Source organism: Engystomops pustulosus, chromosome 5 (assembly GCF_040894005.1).
Source record: "Engystomops pustulosus chromosome 5, aEngPut4.maternal, whole genome shotgun sequence".
Lineage (NCBI taxonomy): Eukaryota > Metazoa > Chordata > Amphibia > Anura > Leptodactylidae > Engystomops > Engystomops pustulosus.
Window position 1 is genome coordinate 28,620,378 of NC_092415.1, and position 25,025 is coordinate 28,645,402.

General features: G+C 43.6%; 1 protein-coding gene across 1 annotated transcript in view; it reads left to right on the top strand.

Annotated features, from left to right (window-relative positions):
• The window catches only part of CPQ (carboxypeptidase Q), a 281,871-nt gene that overhangs the window by 173,562 nt on the left and 83,284 nt on the right, over nt 1-25,025 (top strand). Inside the window, exon 5 of the mRNA XM_072151470.1 lies at nt 22,267-22,378. Within this exon, the coding sequence (XP_072007571.1) occupies nt 22,267-22,378 (112 nt within the window). The remainder of the gene's footprint in view (nt 1-22,266; nt 22,379-25,025) is intronic.

Sequence of the window (25,025 nt, forward strand, 5' to 3'; positions counted from 1 at the left end):
CTCCTATCACTCTTTAAGCAGACACGTCATTATTCATCTGCTGTAAGATGCTATGTGCTGACAATGTGCTTAGCTTATCAGGGTACAAGGTTTGTCTACACTTTTGTCTAGCTTCTTAAAATTCACTTGTATCTGACAGATAGAAGAAAGAGATGACACAGATTAGAGATGATGAGATCCATGAGATGCATATAACGCACAATTACATTTTCAGCTCTGCTCTTTCACAGATAATATACACTGTCAACTCTGCTTTATGCAAGATAAAGACCTTATCTTGCATGTAGCTTGTAGAGTAAGTCTCCTCACACTGTTGCTTGCTGGCAGGAAGTCTGTGTGTGTGTGAGCTCTTCTTGGAATTCAAGTGGAGGGGCAGATGCAGAGAGAAGCTCAGTGCAGCGTCAGACAGGAGAACTATCTACCATACCCGGCCCTAGACTTTTGATTTACTGTCCGATCCCAGGGCAACCAAAATTGTGTACACCAACACTGATAGAGACAGGTTGGAATGATATCTGTGAAATCCTGTATTTTTGTTAATAACAGTGAATTAGAGAATGTGTTATTTTGTTATCCTAAGTATATTAAAGAATCTTGTCTTCATGAGAATACCCCTTTAAGTTTACAAAAATCATGGAACTTATTGAGCACAGTGGCGTAATCTACCGCCTCCCCCAAGCATTATAATATGCTGCCAGCATTGTGTAGAGAAATGCACTGTCATTTCCAACTTACCTTTATAATTTATATCCATTGTGCTGTTTCCAAGATATTCCCTGACTTAATTTTACACTTAATGGGGCACAATTACTTACCCGTCCCGTTGACGATGCCGATCCAGAACGTCCGACGAGGATTCGGGTCTGCCGCAATTCACTAAGATTGTGCGTCCAATTTCCTGCATGTGTTGCTTCCCCTGCTGAGGTCCGCCGGAGTTCACCATCTTCTTCCTGTTGCATGTAAGTGCTGATCATGCGACACAATTTGGTTTTTATATTCCGCGGTTTGTCCGAATCATTCTGTTTGTCCAACGAGTTGATCAGGGGGGGAGCTTCAGTCCCTTTTTCCGTTTTCCACTCTGAGAATCTGTAGTAGGGTAGCACCTCATCATGGGCAGCTCCAGCAATACGTTATTTCTTCCTTTCCAATACTTACATTTTTTGACGGTTCCTAATTCATCTCAATTTCCATTATCTACTGTCAAAACAGCATAAGTATTATTACTTGTAAACAGAGACAGAAGTGGGAGGAAAATATGGGCTTGTTTTTTGCAGCCTGAGCAGAATCTTGAATGTACTTCTATACAACAGTCAGGTTTCCATCTTGGGCTATGCTATAATGTTTACACACTTCATCATTCACATCCCGTTATGCAGTGACATCTTTTGGCTACATTTACTGTCAGTGAAGTGTAGTACAGTCATATGTGGATCCTTTATCACCGGGTTTATCCATCAAAACAAACTGATGAAATCTTCAAATCACTGACTTCAGTGTTCACTCTCTCTGAAGCAAAAACCAAACAGCCCCATGTGTTGAGACTGCACCCATTGTGTGTGTTCTTTCTAGTCGTGCCAGCATCTCACACATCACTGAGTCTATTATTTCACATAATTCCTCTGTCTTGCTGCCTCTGTCTCCAACCACAATCTATTCTCCATAATTCTCCTCTTCTACTCTTTCAACGACTCTTGTCATATGAGAAGAAAGTGAAGGTGAGGCATTATGGCTGCTTGACAAATAGAACTAGAAATGGAATTTTGTAACACCAAATGATCTTACTTTGATCTGGCAGGGCGTGGCGGGCATTAAAGGGGTTTTCTAATCCAGTTATTGGAGCTTAGCTCAAATTCAAATAGGAAACAAAGTGTAGTAACCAAGATTGGCCACTGTTTCGCTCTTCTCTGATACTGGTGGTCTATCCTAAGTATTGGTTATCGCTTTAAGTATCCCCTAACAAAAACTTTTACATATAGGACTGCGAAGATACAGTGTTGACAACTCTAAAACTATTTATGGTTTAATGGTTACCTAGAGTAGTTAAGTGGTCAACGGGGTACGTAAACTTTACGACTTTATAGACACATTACGAGTGGATTGTTTAATTTATATAAAATATTTCTTGCCGTTTTGTTAAAGCTCCTGCAATGTTGTAGTCGTCCTGTCACTAAAGTTTCCTTTGAGTAGAGGTCAACACTGAGGTCTTCAATTGTCTATGTCAGTGTTCGGCCCTTCAGCATCACCACCGAAGCTTCAGCAGTGTTTTCCGGACATCCAACGCTGCAGCCACGTTTCCCCTGCAAATTTTTCCCCTGTTCCCAGATGCTAAGGTCCTCTTCTCTTCTCCTCTCCCTCTAACCTATCCCTACCTACCAACTTTTGTGAATGCCAAAGAGAGGCAGAAGTTGGGTCTGGCCTATGGACAGAGGATCACTGGCGATGCGGGGAACCAATGGTTTCCTACATTACCAATTGCATACACACCATAAGGTTGATGTTTGGGAACTGACTCCAGCTGCCCGGGACACAACTCCATGAGCCCAGGGCTACAGAACAAAACCATAAATCCAGTTTGGTCAGGAAGTATGCACAGCAGAAAAGTTACGGAACATTGCATATGTCAGCGACTATAAGGCGCACAAAAAATCCTTTGATTTTCTCAGAAATCAAAGGTGCGCCTTATAGTCCAGTGCGCCTTATATATGAACCGTACTTACAGACAACAGCTGCCTTGAACTGTGCACAGGTCTTCCATCTGCTGGTCATTCATCCTTATAATCCGGTGCGCCTTATATATGAACCTCAACGTTTTAGCAGGAATTTATTGATCGTGCACCTTATAGTCTGAAAAATACTGTATGTTGTAAGCTGAATGTGCTTGCCCTTGTGAGATCTCAGTCGCAATGCGGCTTCATGCCTGGCAAGTACCAGCATGGGAGATTGACTGAGAATCCCAGATTCCATTGACTTATGAGTTGGACTTGACAGACCTGCATATTTTTCCAACCTATAGTATCTATAATCATACTATCATATGTGTAGTACCGTAGCCACAAAAGATTTTCCTGTCTGAGTCCCATTACAGTCTTTGGAAGTTGTACACATCTGATTTACTAAACTTACACTCCATGTCGTATTTAACACTCTTCCATCATCCCAACATTTAAACAATGATTATTTCGTACAGTTTCCACTCTATTAAGTTTGAACTGATTTAGGAAAGATTTCATTTTAGTGTCCTAGGAGTTGTAGTATGGAGTCCTGAGTCTGAGTCTTGTACCTGGCCGGGGCTCCAGTCATTTTTTCTTCCTTGGAAACATTACGCAATGTTTAGGCTTCTGATACTGACTCAAGATTCTCGGCATGAAGGCGGCAATAAACAGAGGCTTGTAGATGCTTGCGGCCTGGGTACGCTGCCTCTGAAGTCTAAACACTGATTTTAATTTACGCTCAAGAGACTGTGACTGGCGCATAGTTCTGTGCAGACACTTCTACTTGGAGGACTTTGTATTACTGTCTGGTAAATACATCCAGAGATACTGAAAAGAGACCAGAACCTCGTATAATGAGATGATTCAACTGTAACACATTGAAGAGTTTCAGAGAGAACAGATTGCATTTTCTAAGGATTAAAGGTGATGTCAATTTTAGACAATTGATTCTTGCCTAATGGTGCCAAAAGATTATTCTTACAATTTTTTTTTGCAGTTATTCAACCCTGAACTATCACATAGTCGAATTTTGTTTTTGAAACCACACCAACCCCCTTCCCCTATAAGAGTCCTTGCTCATCTGCATCATTTACATAACATGTTCTGATGTTGTAGCTGACCTGAAGAAGATCCCAGTGTCCTGTTTTATATTTTAAGATTACTATTGGGTAGGTTATTTCAAGCAAATCTGATAGTTGTACGAAGGAATGCAGTATTTTAAACTTACCCACACTAACTCAACATATTTTTGAAAACTGTCATTATGCCGCCGTACAACTATCCTAAAATTGTTCCTCTCCATGCTGTTCCATTGTCTGTTTATAAAGTTGATTCACCGTCTATGAAAATTGCCCCATGGGAGTCCGACTATTGTCTTTCATTTAAGTCAGGCATATTTATGTTTTTCCAGCCTAGCTGCGCCTTCAGCTTCCTGATTGACAAGGGGCCTGCTTTCTCCTCAGTCAAATACTCGGCTCTGCTACCTCATTCTCTCTTTAAGCAAAAATGAGAGATTTGTGCTGTGTGTGCCTTGCTGAAGAGAATTCCTGTGGGAGTTGGGAATGAGGTAGCTGATTTCTCTTCAGCGAGTCACACACAGCACACATCTCTCTCATTTCTGAGGGGAGGGGGAAGTAGGTAGCAGAGCCGAATTCTCAGCTGAAGAAAAAGCAGGCCCTGTTGCTGAGCTGGAAGAACATAAATATGCGTCGGTGGCGAGTTAACTTTTCAAACAAACTGTGGAACTTTACAGGCATGGTCAGTAACAATATAGGGATAGTCATATCGCTATATTTCTGAGTTTCACAATTTTCATCTATAAACTATGAGAAATCCACTTCTCATCTCCTTTCTGCTCATTAGTAGAATTTCATTGATACACACATTATTACTTTCAGGACTTCTGTATATATAAGTTAATAGATTTACTAAATTTTTACTTCCTTATTTTCACCCTCACCTACTGCATAATAAATGACGATACTCTAGGTTACAATGGGGTTGGTGCTTTGGCATTTGGGGTTGGTGCTTTGGAAATTAGGAGGTCGTAGGGTTTTCATAACAAGGAACCGTTTTAACAATATCTCAATAACACAACGCGTTTCAGAGTCATACAAGACCACTTTTTGTGAAAGCGAAAGAGACTAATGCTTGGGTAACGTTAGGAGGACCCAAAGTTACTCTAGGTTGTAATTGGTTTCCCTTTTCTGCACTGAGATCCCTATAGATAACTGCTGAAGAAAGCTGAATATTTTTAATTGACGACATCTGTTCGCTACACTACTTTAACCCCAGTCATTCAATACCTCAAGGACCTGCATATACATTTGTTCCTGACTACATCTCATCTTCATCAACATGTACCTATCATAAAAAGTCATATACAAAATGTATTTGGGATCCACACAACAAGGATATGGATGTAACAATGGAATAGAAGGCTGAGGCCAGTGTTCAGTGGCAGCAAGCATTTGTGTTGGCTTGACAAACATCAGAGCGAAGCAGCTAGAAATGGTCACTGGTGCTAAAATGGAGTGGCTAGGGATGGTTAAAGGAGTTGTGCGGACCTGTAAAATAACTGCCATGTGGCCGGGAGGGGGCTGCTTAAAAAAATAAAAACGTTGTTAACAACCCCCGGTGTCGTGGTCTCTCCAGGTCATGTACTCGGACCAGCTTCCAGGCCAGCTGAAGTGGCTGGCCACGCTCACTCGTCCCCATATCCCAATGCCTTGTACAGTGCTGGGATATGGTAATGTGTGGGCGTGGCTGACCAGAAAGGGAGGCTATGGGGAAACCTCATTACAATATAGAAATACTGAATGGGCAGTACAAGGATCTCTCCAAAGATCTTTCCATACCTAGATCAAGTAAGCATTCTCTTTGCCTAGAGGATAGGTGGTTCTACCATTGCCTCCTTCATGTCTATAGGAGAGGCGGTTCTACCATCACCATAGAAGAGAGGTATCTTCTACACCTAGAGGAGAGGTGGATCTACCATTGCCATGGACAGGGGGCATCTTCCCCACCTAGAGGAGAGAAGGTTCTACCATCACCATAGACAGGGGACATCCTCTACACCTAGAGGAGAGGAGGTTCTACCATCACCATGGACAGGGGACATCCTCTACACGTAGAAGAGGAGGTTCTACCATCACCATAGACAGGGGGCATCCTCTACACCTAGAGGAGAGGAGGTTCTACCATCACCATAGACAGGAGGCATCCTCTACACCTACAGAAGAGGAGGTTCTACCATCAACATAGACAGGGGGCATCCTCTGCACATACGGGAGAGGCGGTTCTACCATCACCATAGACAGGGGGCATCCTCTACACCTAGAGGAGAGGCGGTTCTACCATCACCATAGACAGGGGGCTTCCTCTACACCTAGAGGAGAGGTAATTCTACCATCACCATAGACAGGGGGCTTCCTCTACACCTAGAGGAGAGGAGGTTCTACCATCACCATAGACAGGGGGCATCCTCTACACCTAGAGGAGAGGTAATTCTACCATCACCATAGACAGGAGGCATCCTCTACACCTAGAGGAGAGGAGGTTCTACCATCACTATAGACAGGCGGCATCCTCTGCACCTACAGGAGAGGAGGTTCTACCATCACCATAGACAGGGCGCATCTTCTACACCTAGAGGAGAAGCAGTTCTACCATCACCATAGACAGGGGGCATCCTCTACATCTGTAGGAGAGACAGCTCTACCATTACCATAGACAGGGGGCATCCTCTATACCTAGAGGAGAGACACCTCTACCATCATCATAGACAGGGGCATCCTCTACACCTAGAGGAGAGGCAGTTCTACCATCACCATAGACAGGGGGCATCCTCTACACCTAGAGGAGAGGAGGTTCTACCATCACCATAGACAGGGGGCATCCTCTACACCTAGAGGAGAGGCGGTTCTACCATCACCGTAGACAGGGGGCTTCCTCTACACCTGGAGGAGAGGTGGTTCTATCATCACCATAGACAGGGGGCATCCTCTACACCTAGATGAGAGGCGGTTCTACCATCACCATAGACAGGGGGCATCCTCTACACCAAGAGGACAAACATCTCTACCATCACCATAGACAGGGGGCATCCTCTACACCTAGAGGAGAGGAGGTTCTACCATCACCATAGACAGGAGGCATCCTCTACACCTAGAGGAGAGGAGGTTCTACCATCACCATAGACAGGGGGCATCCTCTACACCTAGAGGAGAGGAGGTTCTACCATCACCATAGACAGGGGGCTTCCGCTACACCTAGAGGAGAGGCAGTTATACCATCATCATAGACAGGGGGCATCCTCTACACCTAGAGGAGAGGAGGTTCTACCATCACCATAGACAGGAGGCATCCGCTACACCTAGAGGAGAGGCAGTTATACCATCATCATAGACAGGGGGCATCCTCTACACCTAGAGGAGAGGAGGTTCTACCATCACCATAGACAGGGGGCATCCTCTACACCTAGAGGAGAGACGGTTCTACCATCACCATAGACAGGGGGCTTCCTCTACACCTAGAGTAAGTGTCCCTGGTTTATCCATGCTTATTTTTGATGGTTGATAGTGGTATACAAAGTTTATTATGTTTATTTGTTCTAATGATCTAATGAAGTAAAGTTTGTTTAAATGTTAGTACTCATTTAACCCTATAACATCCTGAAGCAGTTTTCTTTAAACCCTTTCTATGCTCATAGAACAGCACCTTATTATTTTGTGTTTGAGTCGCTTGTATTATTTTCATTTTTATGGTTTTTTTTGCTTACTTTTAGTGTGATCCTATATCTTTTGTATATACAAACAATGGAAACCTGAGTGTGCCATTAGTGGGGGGCTGGGCCGCTCACCTGCTGCTACATTACTCGTGCGATATTGTTAATCCTATTCACTTCAGTTTGTGGATTTACAGCTGTACATTGAATACGCCAGCGTTATATAAATAACAATAATAATCTATAAAAAAAAAAGCGACATGCAGAAAAGAATAACCCTGCTGACGCTCGGAGTTTTCAATTACATACATGATCACTTCTTATACAAATAATCTAACATTTAACTCAGCAAAATATAATGTGTGGCTGTTTTCAAGGGCTGATTATAATTATAGGAGTAGGGAAGGGAGGCAACACGAGTGCGTAAAGACACACAATGCCTATTACTAGTCGTACTAAATAACAAGGATTCATGCAAGTTTTTTTTCAATTTGATTTTTCAGTTAATATATTTTATATTTAGTTTTATAGTAAATTCACCAATAGAATCAAGGATTGTAAACTATGCGACCTTACATGATGGTGTTTACCTCCGCTGGTAGGATCTGATCTTCTTTTTGCTTGTTATGCCATTATTTTTACAAAAACAGGCTTTAATAATTATGCAAATGAGCCTTAGGGGCTTCGGGCTCCATAGCTGCTAATAGAGCCTGGAGCCCCTCAGGTTCATTTGCATAATGTTTAAAGTTTTTTTTTATAAAAAAAAAAAGGGAATAAGAAGCTAAAAGAAGAGCAGATACTGCAATAGGGGGCAGACAGACACCACTATGTGAGTGCGCTTGGTTTACAATCCTTGATCCTGGTGGTAGATTTCCTTTAAGTATAGGTGCCAGGGTCATGAGCAGCACTTGCCTTCAGTGTTCTGGTAAGAGATCAGCGTTTTATATTGCTGTTAAGAGTTCCCCCTTTGGATATTGGTAAAAACAACAGGACTTCCCCAACTGCTTTGTAGTCCCCTTCCATTATAGGGGTTATCCCACGAAACAAGTTAGACCCTATCCACAGGTGACTGAGACCCCCACATATGACTAGAACAGGGAGGGGTCTGAGGGCCAGGCCCCTCTTTGCTCCCCCAGATGAGCGGCGTAGCTGAACGCGTCTCTGTCAGTTCCATAGAGATAAATGAGGCAGTCCAGCTCATCTCGGGGAACCCTGGAGGTACCCTGGACCCCCGTTCTCTTGATCTGTGGAGGTCTCATTACTGAGACCCCCACCGATCAGCAAGTTAGGCTCTAACCTGTGGATAGGGTCTAACTTGTTTAGTGGAAAAAAAAACCTTTATTGGCAATTAATTGATATTGTGTAGTGATAAGTTTTACAATTTTCCAATATACTTTCTGTACCAATTCCTCAAATCTAGATTTTTGCTTGCTGTTATTCTACAGGAAGCTCATTATTTACTTCCTGTGGATAACAACCGTCCCTGGTCATGTGATGTCGCACATGTGCACGGCTTATTATATGCCTGGTCCTGTGATGTCACACAGGTGCACGGCTCGTTTTATCCCAGGTCCTGTGATGTTACACAGGTGCACTGCTCATTATATCCCTGGTCATGTGATGTCACACAGGTGCACAGATCATTATATCCCTGATCATGTGATGTCGCACAGGTGCACGGCTCATTATATCCCTGGTTATGTGATGTCACACAGGTGCACGGCCCGTTATATCCCTGGTCATGTGATGTCACACAGGTGCACGGATCATTATATCCCTGGTTATGTGATGTTTCACAGGTACACGACCCGTTATATCCCTGGTCATGTGATGTCACACAGGTGCACGGATCATTATATCCCTAGTTATGTGATGTCATACAGGTGCTCGACACGTTAAATCCCTGGTCCTGTGATGTCACTCAGGTGCATAGTTCGTTATATCCCTGGTCCTGTGATGTCACACAGGTGCATAGCTCGTTATATCCCTGGTCATGTGATGTCACACAGGTGCACGGATCATTATATCCCTGGTCCTGGGATGTCACACAGGTGCCCGGCTTGTTATATCCCTGATGATTCAACAGCTGCTCGTGTGTGGAGGACAATAAGTAATATTTATATCAACAAATAGAAAATGCAGAGCAGCACCATTTGAATGAATCCTCGCGTGGGTGGTCGGTGCAAAACTAAGGTTCAGCCTCAGACCTTGAATAGACGAAAAATTGAGTAGGGACCTTTAAACAACATCAGGCTGTGATCTTTCAGCTTGTGTTTTTTCGGCTCCAATGTTGAGCTTGAGCTTTTCATGTTTTTCATATCTACAAGATGGAGGATAGATGTTTAATCGCTGGTGGTCTGATTTCTGGAAACCCCCAGTAATCACTTGGTCCAACAAGTTTCTCGGAAAGCCCCAGCAGATGAATTAGGCGTTTGTATGGTATAAGAGCAATCATTTCCAAAATTGAAGAACGAAATGGGACAGAAGGGCACATTCTCAACCCCTTGTCTTGGCAGTAAGAAAGCTTATCTTATAACTGCGCATACATATCTACATTTTCATGGAAATCCCCTTTAAGCGTATGGATAAACTCGTCATACGGCGCATGAGGAACCTTGTGGTGTCCAAGACCAAATCACTTACCACATGACAAGGGATTATGGACTCCTTGCATCCCCTTTGCTCTGTTAATCCATGCCCATTTTCCTTTTGAGACATGTAGACACTCGAGTGAATAATATTGGCCCGGCGGCCATTATATTAACAATAAATAACAATAAAATATAACAGTTATCTAACAACGCAGAGAAGCTCCTCGGAGCCCAAATCCGATGGGGTGTCTTGAATCTAATAAACTTTTTTTGATCCTACCCCAGCCATTTACTCAGTTCAGAGCCGCCATTTTGCCTTGTAATGCTAAGGTGACTGCTATAAAAATATCATTTCAACCCACTCCCAGACAATTGTTTATAAAGCCTTCTGTCTATCGGGAGGTCCAGAGCCTAACCAACCTAAATAAACCCCAAATTCATAGCACAGTGTCACAACTCTGAGGACCCAACCCGCCCCCTCCCATCGTGCTGCAAAGTAGATATGACAAACCACCTCTGAAATTGCCAATGCTTGACTCGATCCATATTAGGTCAGTTGCCTCAGTGCCTCATCCTGGAGGCTAAGAGAGGGTGGAGGATGTTCTTCCTCACTGTCCTCTTGTGAAGCCATTTACCGGCCTCAAAATGTACCCTCTCCTTATGTTCCTACCCCTGCTTAGACTCCACCTTTCCAGTCCCCACAACCCTCATCATGTTGGTCTCCTCCAGGGCTACACCCAAGTCCACCCTTTCTAATGATGTAAATTGTCCTTCTCTAGCCAAGTCTACCACCTGCGCATATGAGTGTTGATGGGTAGGTGGGTGGATATTTTTAGCAGGATAGATACTAGAGATATAGCAATTGACTGCTAAGCCTGGCAGGCATATGTGCTAAAACTGTGATAAATGGGGGACTTAGGGATTTGACTTTTTCTGCTCCTTTAATGGAACAGAGAAGCGTAAATCCCTCCGGAGATCTGTTTTCCAAGACACTTCCAGTGAAGCAACTAAATTGGAATTCAACCATCAACCAAGGGTGCGGACACAATAAACAGATTGCATTGTTGTTTTTTTCGACGTCCACACAATAGGCGAAAGAAATGTTCTTCTATAATTCTTAATATCTGTATGCTCACTATTGCATTTGGTCATCTATAACGAGCTGATCAGTGTTCATAAAAGATCACAGCGTGCAGAGCAGATACCCATCACGACTTCCTGGAAGCGAAGACATAAAATATCTCCGTCATTTTAATGGAAATCATCGAATGCATTATACTTGATGAAAAGGTAATAGGTGAGCGCTGTCATCCTATCAGAAACAAAATTCTTTAAGATGATAGGAAGACAGACGCTTCCTCCGAAATTATACAAAATGTGTAATTTAGAATAACTTGTAATATTCATCCCTATAGCCCAAGAGTATAAAGGTGATGAAATGTGCCAGTGATTTAGTTGTGATTTATTCAACTGTATAGAAAGTACAAAAAAAAAAAATCTTCCGATTTGCGTGTTTTATTTTTATAAACTTAGTTTAAACTTTCAATTGTAAGTGACTCTCCAAATTTAAGAGGTCACATACCTTCTCCGTCCTCCTCTTCAAGACGAGTGGTTCATGGCTGCCCACGCTCCGCTGATCTTCCATTGTAATAGTTTCCCTAGCCAGTCCCTAGAAGCCATTGGATATAAAAGCCACCTTTCTCTACGGGGAGGTGTCCCAGTTTTAAAGAGTAGACTATGGGTGCTTTGATTAGGAGAAATTAAACACATACAAGTTGCAGCCTCTGCCAAGACTTTTGGATGCGGGCCTACCCTAGCATTGCTCACGTGTTATCTGCTGCCGGTTTGGTTTTTACATGAACATGCACCCTTCCCCATCCCTCCCTTCTCAATTTACATTGCTTAGGTAGAATCTCTGGTGGAATAGGAAAGACTAAACTGCCTTTTTGTGTTGTAAATGAGCTCTCCATATGGGAGGAATAAGGGGTGTAGAAATAGGACTGAGCTGTCTCCTGTGAGATAGTAGTGGGCATGACTAAGCTTCAGGACTGGAGATTGTATAGAAGCTTATGCGTGAGGCCAGAAAGGGAGTTTTATGGGGCAACGCTGAAGGTATGACATTTTAATATAATCTAAAGTCCAACACCTTCACCCACTGCTTCTTTAACGAGGCAAAGGTCACATTGGAGGTGAGTTTGGGGTTGTTAAAGGGAACCTGTCAGCATAAATTGACCTAATAAACCACTACCAGTATGTTACTAAGTAGCTGAACACCTTCTATATCATGTTTCTTTCGTGACCCAGTGTGGTGGCATCATCCAACAAATCAACTTTGAAGTGAGATGTAAATTGTTTTAACAATGAAGTCAAGCTCTCTCTTTCCTCAGAAAGCCCCTTCATTGTAATTGATGCTCCGGCATCCAGAGACATCACTAACCAGATCTCCTGAAGTCCGATGCATGATCTCAATCACAGAGTAGGAGGCGTTCAGAGCTTGACTTCAGTGTTAAACTCTCCTCCTTCTTGACATTTTCTTTTCTGGATGATGGCATCACACTGGACCATGAAAGAAACAAAAACTAGAAGGTGTCACGCTGTTTCACAATATACTGGTTTTGGTTTATTTGACCTATTGATGACAGGTTCCCTTTAATATGTTGGAATACTGCCCTGTTGCCCAGTTTCCGAGGGGAGAGGATCACGGGCTGCTTCAGTTCATCACTTTACATGTTGGCATTTATAGTTCCCTCAATGAATTGTGGATCTCCACAGCCGGGAGCAGTCATGCAGCCCCCAAACCATGACCCACCACCAAGCTTGACTGTAGGCGGGCCACTTTTTTCTTTGTACTTCTTACCTGGTTATCTTCATACACACACGCGACACCATTTAAACCAAATTTATCTTTGTCATATCACAGGAATACATGTCCAATTCTTTTTGGAACGTCATCTTTAGAAGATGTTTCCTTCTGGGATGATAGCAATGCAGACTAATTTGATGCAGTGTATGGTCTGAGCTGTGAGGGACCCCCTACCCCTTTAAACTCTGCAATAATACATCCAATTTGAAACAACATCATCTGGATATGATGCTGAGCATGTGCACTTGACCTGTCTTAAATTTATGGGTGCTGGAAATCTTCTTATGGCCTAGGCCTTCTTTATGTAGATCCTCAGAAGAGTTCATCACCATGAGGTGCCATGTTGAGTGCAGGAGAACAGCACATGTAATATCCGGAGCCATAGGGGCCCTCGTAACGGTCCCCAAAGCATTTGTGGACTAATTTTGTAATTTAGAAAAGGTTCCTTCTAGTAAATTGATATCAAGAACTGAAAAAAATTGTTTGGGTCTACAATTTTGCTCTTCAATCATGACCTTCAATGCCCTCTTTTCCTTTGACTAATCCGGTGGTTTGGTGTGGGCTTCTGGGAACAGATATAACTTTGTACACAGATACACGGAGCAGGTACAAACCAGCACTCATGGTGCCGCAGCATTCCATACAGTGACTAGAAGACGCCTTCCCTCACTTGTCGAGTCTCTGAAGCGCGTCGCTGTTTAGCTAATTCACAGAGAGGCCCTCGTGTTTTTTGGGATTGAAATGTTCTAAAAGACACAACTGTGTTCTTCATCACTGGAGTCGTTGGATTGTTGCCAGAGTTAAAAAGGAGAGAAAAACAGAGGCGCCAGTATTAGAGGCAGCAGAGGATTCATAAACGGCGTTGCCTCTCGAAAACACTTGTGGAAGGAGCTTGTTTGTGAACACAGTCTGGATCCACCTTTAGGTGGGTCTGTAATGACTTTGGCGTCAGGGGCCGTGAATCCTGGCTTGTCAATTGCTCGTGAATGAGGCGACGTATAGTTGTCTGCCGCGGCTTTGTCTCCGAGGAGAGACTTTTATATGATACTTCCTATAACTTACGGCGACGCTATGAAGTGATTGCCGCGTTTCGCTTTCTCTCTTTGATTACTAGATGAGACAACAGCTGCAGTGATGTAATAACTCACATGTACAGCTGATAGGTAGACTTTAATTAGTCACATTGAATTCGCTGTAAAGTGAAACATTTTGGATCTCATTCACTGTCATCTTGATTACTATTTTGCCAACTTGCTCAGATTTACTCCCTCCATATATCTGGGTATTAAACCGTAAATGAGCAAAATATGCAAATTCACTCACAGGCATAACTAATATGTTGTTTTGTCTCTTAGGCTACATTCACACTGCCGTTGCCCGCCGTACCGTACCGTAGCGGGCAACGGCAGTGCACGGGGAGAGGAGGAGCAGGTGAGCGCAGCTCACCCCTGCCCCTCTCCATAGGAAGTTATGGCGCACGGCGCCGCACTACGGGGAAAGATAGGACGTATGGTGCCGTGCGCCCATTGCCGTCTATGGGGGACGTATATCGCCTGTATATACGTCGGCCGTATATACGTCCCTGTTTTTTTATGCATTGGTATTTATTTTTTTATGGAGAGCCCTTATTTAACCCTTCAGAACATGGCGGACTTATCCCTTTTGTCTCCCCCCTGATTTCTAAAAGCTGTAACATTTTATATTTCCACGTACATCACTGTTTGAGGGCTTGTTTTTTTTTGCGAAACAAGTTGTTATTTTTAGGTGGTATCCATTTGGATATTCTGTATTCTGGCTGTCAGCATACAGTGCTCTGTGTTTATAGACTACTTGAATTTTTTATGCATGGTTTTGACATAATGGGGCACATTTACTTACCTGTCAGACAAAGTTCACAGAAAGTGCATTGTCCGACACGTATGCACTTTGCCGCGATTCACTAAGATCGTGCGGCCAATATCCTGCATGTGTCGCTTCTCCGCTCAGGTCCGCCGGAGTTCACCTTCTTCTTCCTGGTGCATGTAAGTGCATTGTCTTGTGACACAATTTGAAAGTTAAATCCCGCGCTCACTCCAAATCAGTTGGATTGTCCAACGGCACCCCCCCTGGTTTATGTCGCATGTAAGACAGCGCAGCTGCGCCAAAAACCAATCACGTGCGACACAATTTCAGCGCAGACCCCTGTCCAAGCCGTGCAAATCCTGAAAACTGTGCACAGTCAGAGAAAAATGTGCTCCATTACCCTTAGTAAATAAGCCCCAATTTGTGACACAAAATCCCTGCAACAGATTAGGAAACATTGGGAGGAATTTTTTAAGACTGGCATTTTAAAATCATGTCTTAAAATTCCCCCATGTGTCCTGCACCTACTAAGAGGGTCTGACCTCTTAGAACAGAGGTGGCACCCAGATCCTTCTCTGTGAGCACACAAACTGTCACCTTACCACAGATTTTGCCAGATAGGACTCGAGGCCTCCTCCTGCAACCCCAGATGTGCCATGCTGAGATCTAATTAAAAAAAAATTGGACTTCCTTAAAGGGGTTTTCCCACGATACCAGTTAGGTTCTATCCCGTGGATAGAACTTAACTTGCTGATCGTTGGGGGTTTCAGTGATGAGGTATTTACAGATCACGAGAACAGGGGGTCAGATGGTTCCCGAGGTACCTCCGTTGGCTGCTCACTGGCCGTACATGTCCTTTCTGCTCCATTTATCTCTATGAATCTGACGGAGATCGCTATACAATGCAACACGGCCACGCGTGTCCGTTTCGCGCATGTCTACTTTGCACATCCTGGGGAGCAACGAGGGGTCTGACAGAGGTACCTCGGACCCCATCAGACCCCCCAGTTCTTGTGATCTGTAAGGCTCTCATCTCTGAGACCCCCACGTTAGGCTCTATCCTATCGATAGGGCCCAAATTGTTTTGTGGGAAAACCCCTCTAACATACTGGTGAAGCGAGAAGGTGTGGAAAGAGCTGGTAATGATTGGAGCTTCGGATTTATGTCCCTTGTTTCTTCTAGTACAGGGGACCCTAGCGCAGTGATGGCGAACCTTTTAGAGACCGAATGCCCAAACTACAACAAACACCCGCTTATTTATCGCAAAGTGCCAACACAGAAATTTAATTTGTGATTTATACTCCCTTCTCTGCCACAGCTTTCATTGATACCAGCTCCCTGAGGACACCAATAAAGCAGAAAATAAAAGAAATTTGGATGATCATTGTAGCTTCCCTCCAGGATCCCTTAAACAGGAAGAATTGTCAGGGCCGGAGTAGGAGCTACAATGATAATCCAGATCTGTCCACACCTTCCCACTCCTCCAGTAGTCCCAGGTAGAGCTGTCACTTTAACCCCTTCCCGACGGGCCGAGCCCTCTCCATAGCCGGTAAGTCTTTGCTGCATATTGCAGCAAAGGCTTACCGGTAACACCCGCGATCGGTGCTTTGAAGCCGCCGGCAGCATTGCCGGCGGCTTCAAAGAGATGGCGCCGCATGGGCGCCGCCATCTTGTCGTGGATCGCTGCTCCCCGATGACGTCACGGGGAGCGGCGATCCGTCGCCATGGTAACCTCGGGTGTTCCGAATACCCGAGGCTACTTCATTTTAACCCATGCATTACAATGTGCTAATTGCACATTGTAATGCATGGGGAGTAAAATCCACATATACTGCCATACTGTAGTATGGCAGTATATGATAGGATCGATCAGACTACCTAGGGTTAGAGTACCCTAGGGAGTCTGAAAAATAGTAAAAGTAAAAATAAAAAAAGTTTAAAAAAAAAATTATAATAAAAAAACCTAAAAATTCAAATCACCCCCCTTTCCCTAGAACTGATATAAAAATAAATAAACAGTAAAAATCATAAACACATCAGGTATCGCCGCGTCCGAAAATGCCCGATCTATCAAAATATGATAATGTTTTTTCACTACGTTTAACCCCGTAACGGAAAATAGCGTCCAAAGTCGAAAATGGCATTTTTTTGCCATTTTGAAAAATATAAAAAAATTTATAAAAAGTGATCAAAAGGTCCCAAAAATTATAGTAATGAAAACGCCACCAAAATTCACAAAAAAAATGACGTTATCCACAGCTTCGTACACCAAAGTATGAAAAAGTTATTGGCCCCAGAAGATGGCAAAATAAAAAAAATATATTTTGTACAGGAGGTTTTAATTTTTTTAAATGTATGAAAACATTATAAAACCTGTACAAATGTGGTATCCCTGTGATCGTAGCAACCCAAAGAATAAAGTATACATGTCATTTGGGGTACACAGTGAAAGCTGTAAAATCCAAGCCCACAAGAAAACGTCGCAAATGTGTTTTTTCACCATTTTCACTGCATTTGGAATTTTTTTCCCGCTTCCCAGTACGCGCCATGGAATATTAAATACCGTCACTACGAAGTGCAATTTGTGACGCAGAAAATAAGCCATCACAGAGCTCTTTATGTGGAAAACTAAAAAAGTTATAGATTTTTGAAGGTGGGGAGTGAAAAATGGAAGTGAAAAAACTAAAAAAGGCCAAGTCGTTAAGGGGTTAAATACCGTCACTATGAAGTGCAATTTGTTACGCAGAAAATAAGCCATCACACAGCTCTTTATGTGGAAAACTAAAAAAGTTATAGATTTTTGAAGTTGGTAAGTGAAAAATGGAAGTGAAAAAACTAAAAAAGGCCAAGTCGTTAAGGGGTTAAAATAGCTCTGTGCACAGCAAGTCCTGGGCTGTCTGGGACTGCAGGAAAATACCTGGAGTCATCTCTGGTGATGGCCTGAGTGCCACCTCTGGCACCAGTGCCATAGGTTAGCCATCACTGCCCTAGAGCGAAGCTACATCTATATACCAACTTACTACTGTATTGGTGTCATTAGGACGCTGAAACAATTGAAGGCTGTGACAGAACTGGAAACAATAAACTATTGCTTAAATTGGCACTTTGCAATAAATAAATGGGTTTTGGGTGATCGGTTTCTTGAAGATTCGCCATCACTGTCTTAGCAGGTCTGGGCATAGTCTTCACCAGGTTTAAACCCCGACTGACCTGGCATAGATTTTAACTATGGTCTCTGCGGCTTTTCCTGCAGATACTATGTTAGATGCGGGGGGGGGTCACATTCTCTGTCCCATCACACCAAAAATGGCACGCAGGTTGTAAAACTCACTAAACAGGTGGAGATGGGGAGAGTTATGTGCCTTCTCCGCCAGATCGCTACAAGGCCTAATAAATCTCCCCCATTGTCTGTTCAGGTGCCCCTCACATAATCCTGAACATAGGACACAGGTTATTCCTCATAAACAAGATCTCTACGTAATAAATGGAAATTCCTAAATGTACATTCATGGTTTCCTCTTGGTTTAAACTCAGATCATTATTGGAAAACCAATATTAGCTTTGCCTTTGCGTACAGAATCTATTAGGCAGGAAATATACTGTGGCAGAACAAACTTTAACGCTCATTTGTGGCAAAACGGGCCTTTTATTTGGCACTCGGAGACACGGACGCTTCAGCTATGGACCGGGGCCAGGGTAAACCATTGCTAAATTGATACAAAGAGGCAACACAGTCAGGGACTAGAGGTTCCGTTATGAAGCGGGATGGTTGATGCAGATCATACATCGGAGACAGTCGGACCAGTGTGTAGCAGATGGATGACGTCAGTGCGTAGAACGGCTTCATTCCTATACTAGATGTGCATAGCTCTAAGGGGGACCAGATCCCCCCCACCCCCTATGCTATGGTGTTATGTGAATGACTTGGCTTTGTTTGGGAAAAAATAAAGTTTTGTTAGAAGAGTTTCCAAAGATAATGTTGTCCTAAGAGATGCTGCTGAGGCCTGCACTGCTCATCTAGAATAGCAATAAACTCCCTCTATGAGCCATGTACTATTTTGTATATAGCATACTGTATACTGTATATAGCAATGGCTGCCAATCACAGCTAAGATTTCCTCCCCACCATAGAAGGAGGAGATATTTACTATGTTTCTCAAAAATTATAAAATTGGTTACGGGTTATTTTTAGGGTATGTCTAATTTTTTAATTTTTCTAAATGAACAAAAATCCTCATTTATTCCCCCCAAAAACTGCATGAATATAACCCTATCTTCTGGAACAACATCTTAGCTCTACAAACTCTGAATTCCATTGTAAAATTCTTGTAAATCTATTACTTTCCTTGCATAATCCCATCTTGTCCATGTCAGCTCCTTCTTCCCTGCATCACCCTCCTCTCTTTTCATGCTGCCTTCAGCTGACAGGCAGGACGAACAGCACCTTTAATATTGCATAAGGATTGTGTTTCTAGGTGCCATAGACATAGAGGTATCCACAGCTAAAGTTGCAGTGGGAGCTGTATATAAAAAAAAAAAAATCACACTCACACCTATAACTGTGAATATGCTTAGTTTTATGGCACCTGTAAATCCAGTCAATAATTGAAAAGGAGATTCTCCTCTTTAAAATGACACCATGACTGTTTCTAGGTGCCATGGTTCAGAATATATAGCGGTTTAATGTATGTATCCTGCAACTAAGGCTTACATATCAACCTTACCCTGAAAACTTTGCAAAATTATGCTAGAACTTATTTTTGGGATAGGTCTTATTTTACAGGAAACAAGATGTACGAAATACAAGTTACACTTAATCTTTTGCCTAATAACGTACACTCACCGGCCACTTTATTAGGTACACCTGTCCAACTGCTTGTTAACACTTAATTTCTAATCAGCCAATCACATGGCGGCAACTCAGTGCATTTAGGCATGTAGACATGGTCAAGACAATCTCCTGCAGTTCAAACCGAGCATCAGTATGGGGAAGAAAGGTGATGTGAGTGCCTTTGAACGTGGCATGGTTGTTGGTGCCAGAAGGGCTGGTCTGAGTATTTCAGAAACTGCTGATCTACTGGGATTTTCACGCACAACCATCTCTAGTGTTTACAGAGAATGGTCCGAAAAAGAAAAAACATCCAGTGAGCGGCAGTTCTGTGGGCGGAAATGCCTTGTTGATGCCAGAGGTCAGAGGAGAATGGGCAGACAGGTTCAAGCGGATAGAAAGGCAACTTTGACTCAAATCGCCACCCGTTACAACCAAGGTAGGCAGAAGAGCATCTCTGAACGCACAGTACGTCGAACTTTGAGGCAGATGGGCTACAGCAGCAGAAGACCACACCGGGTGCCACTCCTTTCAGCTAAGAACAGGAAACTGAGGCTACAATTTGCACAAGCTCATCGAAATTGGACAGTAGAAGATTGGAAAAACGTTGCCTGGTCTGATGAGTCTCGATTTCTGCTGCGACATTCGGATGGTAGGGTCAGAATTTGGCGTCAACAACATGAAAGCATGGATCCATCCTGCCTTGTATCAACGGTTCAGGCTGGTGGTGGTGGTGTCATGGTGTGGGGAATATTTTCTTGGGCCCCTTGGTACCAATTGAGCATCGTTGCAACGCCACAGCCTACCTGAGTATTGTTGCTGACCATGTCCATCCCTTTATGAGCACAATGTACCCTGTAACATCTGATGGCTACTTTCAGCAGGATAATGCGCCATGTCATAAAGCTGGAATCATCTCAGACTGGTTTCTTGAACATGACAATGAGGTCACTGGACTCAAATGGCCTCCACAGTCACCAGATCTCAATCCAATAGAGCATCTTTGGGATGTGGTGGAACGGGAGATTCGCATCATGGATGTGCAGCCGACAAATCTGCGGCAACTGTGTGATGCCATCATGTCAATATGGACCAAAATCTCTGAGGAGCTTCCAGCACCTTGTTGAATCTATGCCACGAAGAATTGAGGCAGTTCTGAAGGCAAAAGGGGGTCCAACCCGTTACTAGCATGGTGTACCTAATAAAGTGGCCGGTGAGTGTATGTATTACATCAGTCAGCTTATCTCATACTGCTTTATAAAATGCCTGCAGATAGGACACTATGTGTAATCCACTCAACTCCTCCTGCTCTGTAACATGCTGCCTGAAGATAGGACACTATGTACAATCTACTCAACTATGTCTGCTCTATAACATGCTACCTGCAGATAGGACACAATGTACCATATATTCAGCTCCTCCTGCTCTATTACATGTTGATTGCAGATAGGACATTATGTACTATCTTCTCAGCTCCCCCTGCTCTATAACATGCTGTCTGCAGATAGGACACGATGTACAATCTGCTCAGCTACTCCCACTTTATAATATGCTTTCTGCAGATAGGACACTATGTACAGTCTGCTTAGCTCCTCCTGCTCTATAACACGCTGTCTGCAGATAAGTCGCTGTGTACATTTTGCACAGCTCCTGTTGATCTATAACATGCTGCCTACAGATAAGACACTATATACAATCTGCTCAACTCCTCCTACTCTACAACATGCTGATAAAGTAAGGGCACTATGTACAACCTTCTTAGCTCCTCCCTCTCTATAATATGCACCCTGCAGATAGGACATTATGTGCGCTTAGTCTCTCCTGCTATATAACACACTGCCTGCAGACTAAACACCATCTGCTCAGCTCCTCCTGCTCTATTACATGTTACCTGCAGATAGGACATTATGTACAATCTGCTCAGCTCCTCCTGCTCTATAACCTTCTGCCTGCAGATAGGACACTATGTACAATCTGCTTAGCCCCTCATGCTCTATAACCTTCTGCCTGCAGATAGGACACTATGTACAATCTGCTCAGCTCCTCCTGCTCTATAACATGCTGCCTGCAGATAGGACACTATGTACAATCTGCTCAGCTCCTCCTGCTCTACAACATCCTGCTTGTAGGTAGGACACCATTTTTATAAAGTTGTGCATATTTCTATTGTCTCCCCTGCCCCTCTTGTCTAGGAAGTAAAACTAAACATAAACTAATTTCCGGGAGAGCCTCCCCTGTAGCAGTTATATTGAGTCAATTGTTCTCTGCAATAAAATAAAAGAAATCTACTACCTAAGAGCTTAACAATATATAGCAGCACTTCCAAAAATAGGTCAGTTTTTTTTTCTGGTAAGAAGGATATTTCATGACCTTATGAAGCTCCTCGTCGAAATTTAGCGTCCAAATGGCTTTCACAGCCCTATTAGGAATTACACCCACGTGGAGACACCAAGTTTCCGGCTCTCGCTATATCTGTTCCCATTCCAGAATGAACATGTCATCCCGTTATGAAACAGCCACACACTTTCACTGCCAGGAATCTTGTAGAACATATTGTAGGTCTCCAAAGATAACGACAGCGATGCGTCCATTACATTCACGTGTGCGCGGCTCCTGCTACATGGAACAGATGGGGTCTCCATGAATAGAATTATTAATAAAGATTTGATTGTACAATATTGTGACATATTTACTCCTCATTGTAGGTTGTGATTGTCAGTGGACATCTGGACAGCTGGGACGTTGGGCAAGGAGCCATGGATGATGGTGGTGGAGCCTTTATCTCTTGGGAAGCGCTGTCCCTCATTAAAGATCTGGGTAAATATTTATAAGTGGTTATTATCGATGATTTTTAGCTTTGAGTCATTTTGAGTTGATGATAGACGTGTTTTGGAGGTTTTAGCTTTGTTAGTCTTCTCACATTTCCTTATGGATCTCATGAGTATCGTGTTATAGTGATGATACAGTAGTTGACCCTTGTATAAAGTTGGATCAACGTCTTACTTAAAACATAAGGGAAAAAAGTTATATGCGTTTTGTTTTTTTGAGTCGGATATAGCTCATCTGTTGCATCGCTGCCATAAGTAGCTCTTAACTTCCATCCACTTCGTTCCTTGCTACCTACCTTGGATATGCAGCCTTGTGCATGGAGTATATACAGAGCTCTACAATGGCTATAAGGCTTTCCAGGACAGAGCCTCCATGTGCTGCTCGACTATTAGATTTGTTATTGGCTCTAGAATACATACTGAGACTACATTCACATATCCTTATTGTAAGGACATCACATTCCAGATGTTTCCTTACAACACTGGGCTAGGACATGTCCTACTGTATAGACATACAGTGGGATAAGTCATCCAGTACAACCCTTGCCCACCTGAAATCAGAAGGAGATGTGAACACAGGTATCAGACACTGATAGGCCCAAGTAAAGGGTCTCTCCCAAGTGACATAACTGTCCTTATATGAACAGTTATATCACTGTGGTTCTTCCAGAGTGTACGCTCAGCCAAGGCTGGAGGTGGATGCAGTAGTGTTGCATCCGCCCCATAGCGATATTATGGCCTCCGCTGAGCATATACATTGTAATGTATGCCAATAAATGTACATATATGAGCTTTTAGATTATACGCTAAACATACCCATAAAACGAGATGCAAATGTTGCCTAGGACTTGCAAAACATGTCTTTTTACTTTTTTTTGGGATGTGTGTTTGGGATTTTTTTTTACAGAATAAGGTCCCATGCACGCGACTGTATGCCTGCTAGGGCGATTCCTCGTGTATCATACGGCTGGGTGCAGGAGATAGGAGGGATGAGTGCTCCTCACCCTTCCCCTCTCCACAGGATGCAGAGCGGCTGACTGACTTGGTCACAGCGCTCATTGCACCGTGACCAGGTGCCATAGATCTCAATGGTGGCCATGGTATGACAACAAATTGTGCCCTCATACGGTCGTGTTCTTTGTGCCCAGGTTTACTACAAACATGGTTACTCAATGTTCCCAATCCCGATCCAAGATTCTTGTATAACATATACTTAAAGTATTCAAATTGGGTTACCAGTTGAGCTTCTGTTTCCTAACACTAAGCCATCATTAGTGGTACATTGTCAGATTTGGTTGAAGTTACCAGTGTGGTACCAGAGGGGTCAGTATTGGGGCCTTTTATTTAAAGAATTTTAATAATAAGGATATTAAGGAAATACACAGTAGAGTTTCAATATTTGCAGATGATACTAAGCTCTGTAAAATATTTAATACAGAGGTGGATGGTATAATATTACAGAGGGATTAGTGGAAGCTTTGTGAATGGGCAAAGAAATGGCTGATGACGTTTGAAGGCTACCTACCATCATTGATCTACCTACTAAGGTAGATCCGGTGGCAGGTTATTGTAATACATACTCTACACCTAGAGGAGAGGCGGTCCTACCATCACCATAGACAGGAGGCATCCTCTACACCTAGAGGAGAGGCAGTTGTACCGTCACCATAGACAGGGGGCATCCTCTACACCTAGAGGAGAGGTGGTTCTACCATCACCATAGACGGGGTATCCTCTACACCTAGAGGAGAGGATATTCTACCATCACCATAGACAGGGGGCGTCCTCTACACCTAGAGGAGAGGCGGTTCTACCATCACCATAGACAGGGGGCATCCTCTACACCTAGAGGAGAGGAGGTTCTACCATCACCATAGACAGGGGGATCTTCTACGCCTAGAGGAGAGGCGGTTCTACCATCACCATAGACAGGGGGCATCCTCTACACCTAGAGGAGAGGAAATTCTACCATCACCATAGACAGGAGGCATCCTCTACACCTAGAGGAGAGGAAATTCTACCATCACCATAGACAGGGGCATCCTCTACACCTAGAGAAGAGGAGGTTCTACCCTCACCATAGACAGGGGCATCCTCTACACCTAGAAGAGATGAGGTTCTACCATCACCATAGACAGGGGGCATCCTCTACAACTAGAGGAGAGGAAATTCTACCATCACCATAGAGAGGGGGCATCCTCTACACCCAGAGGAGAGGTGGTTCTACCATCACCATAGACAGGGGGCATCCTCTACACCTAAAGGAAAGGCGGTTCTACCATCACCATAGACAGGGAGCATCCTCTACACCTAAAGGAAAGGCGGTTCTACCATCACCATAGACAGGGGGATCCTCTACGCCTAAAGGAAAGGCGGTTCTACCATCACCATAGACAGGGGGCATCCTCTACACCTAGAGGAGAGGAGGTTCTACCATCACCATAGACAGGGGGATCCTCTACGCCTAAAGGAAAGGCGGTTCTACCATCACCATAGACAGGGGGCATCCTCTACACCTAGAGGAGAGGAGGTTCTACCATCACCATAGACAGGGAGCATCCTCTACACCTAAAGGAAAGGCGGTTCTACCATCACCATAGACAGGGAGCATCCTCTACACCTAGAGGAGAGGGGGC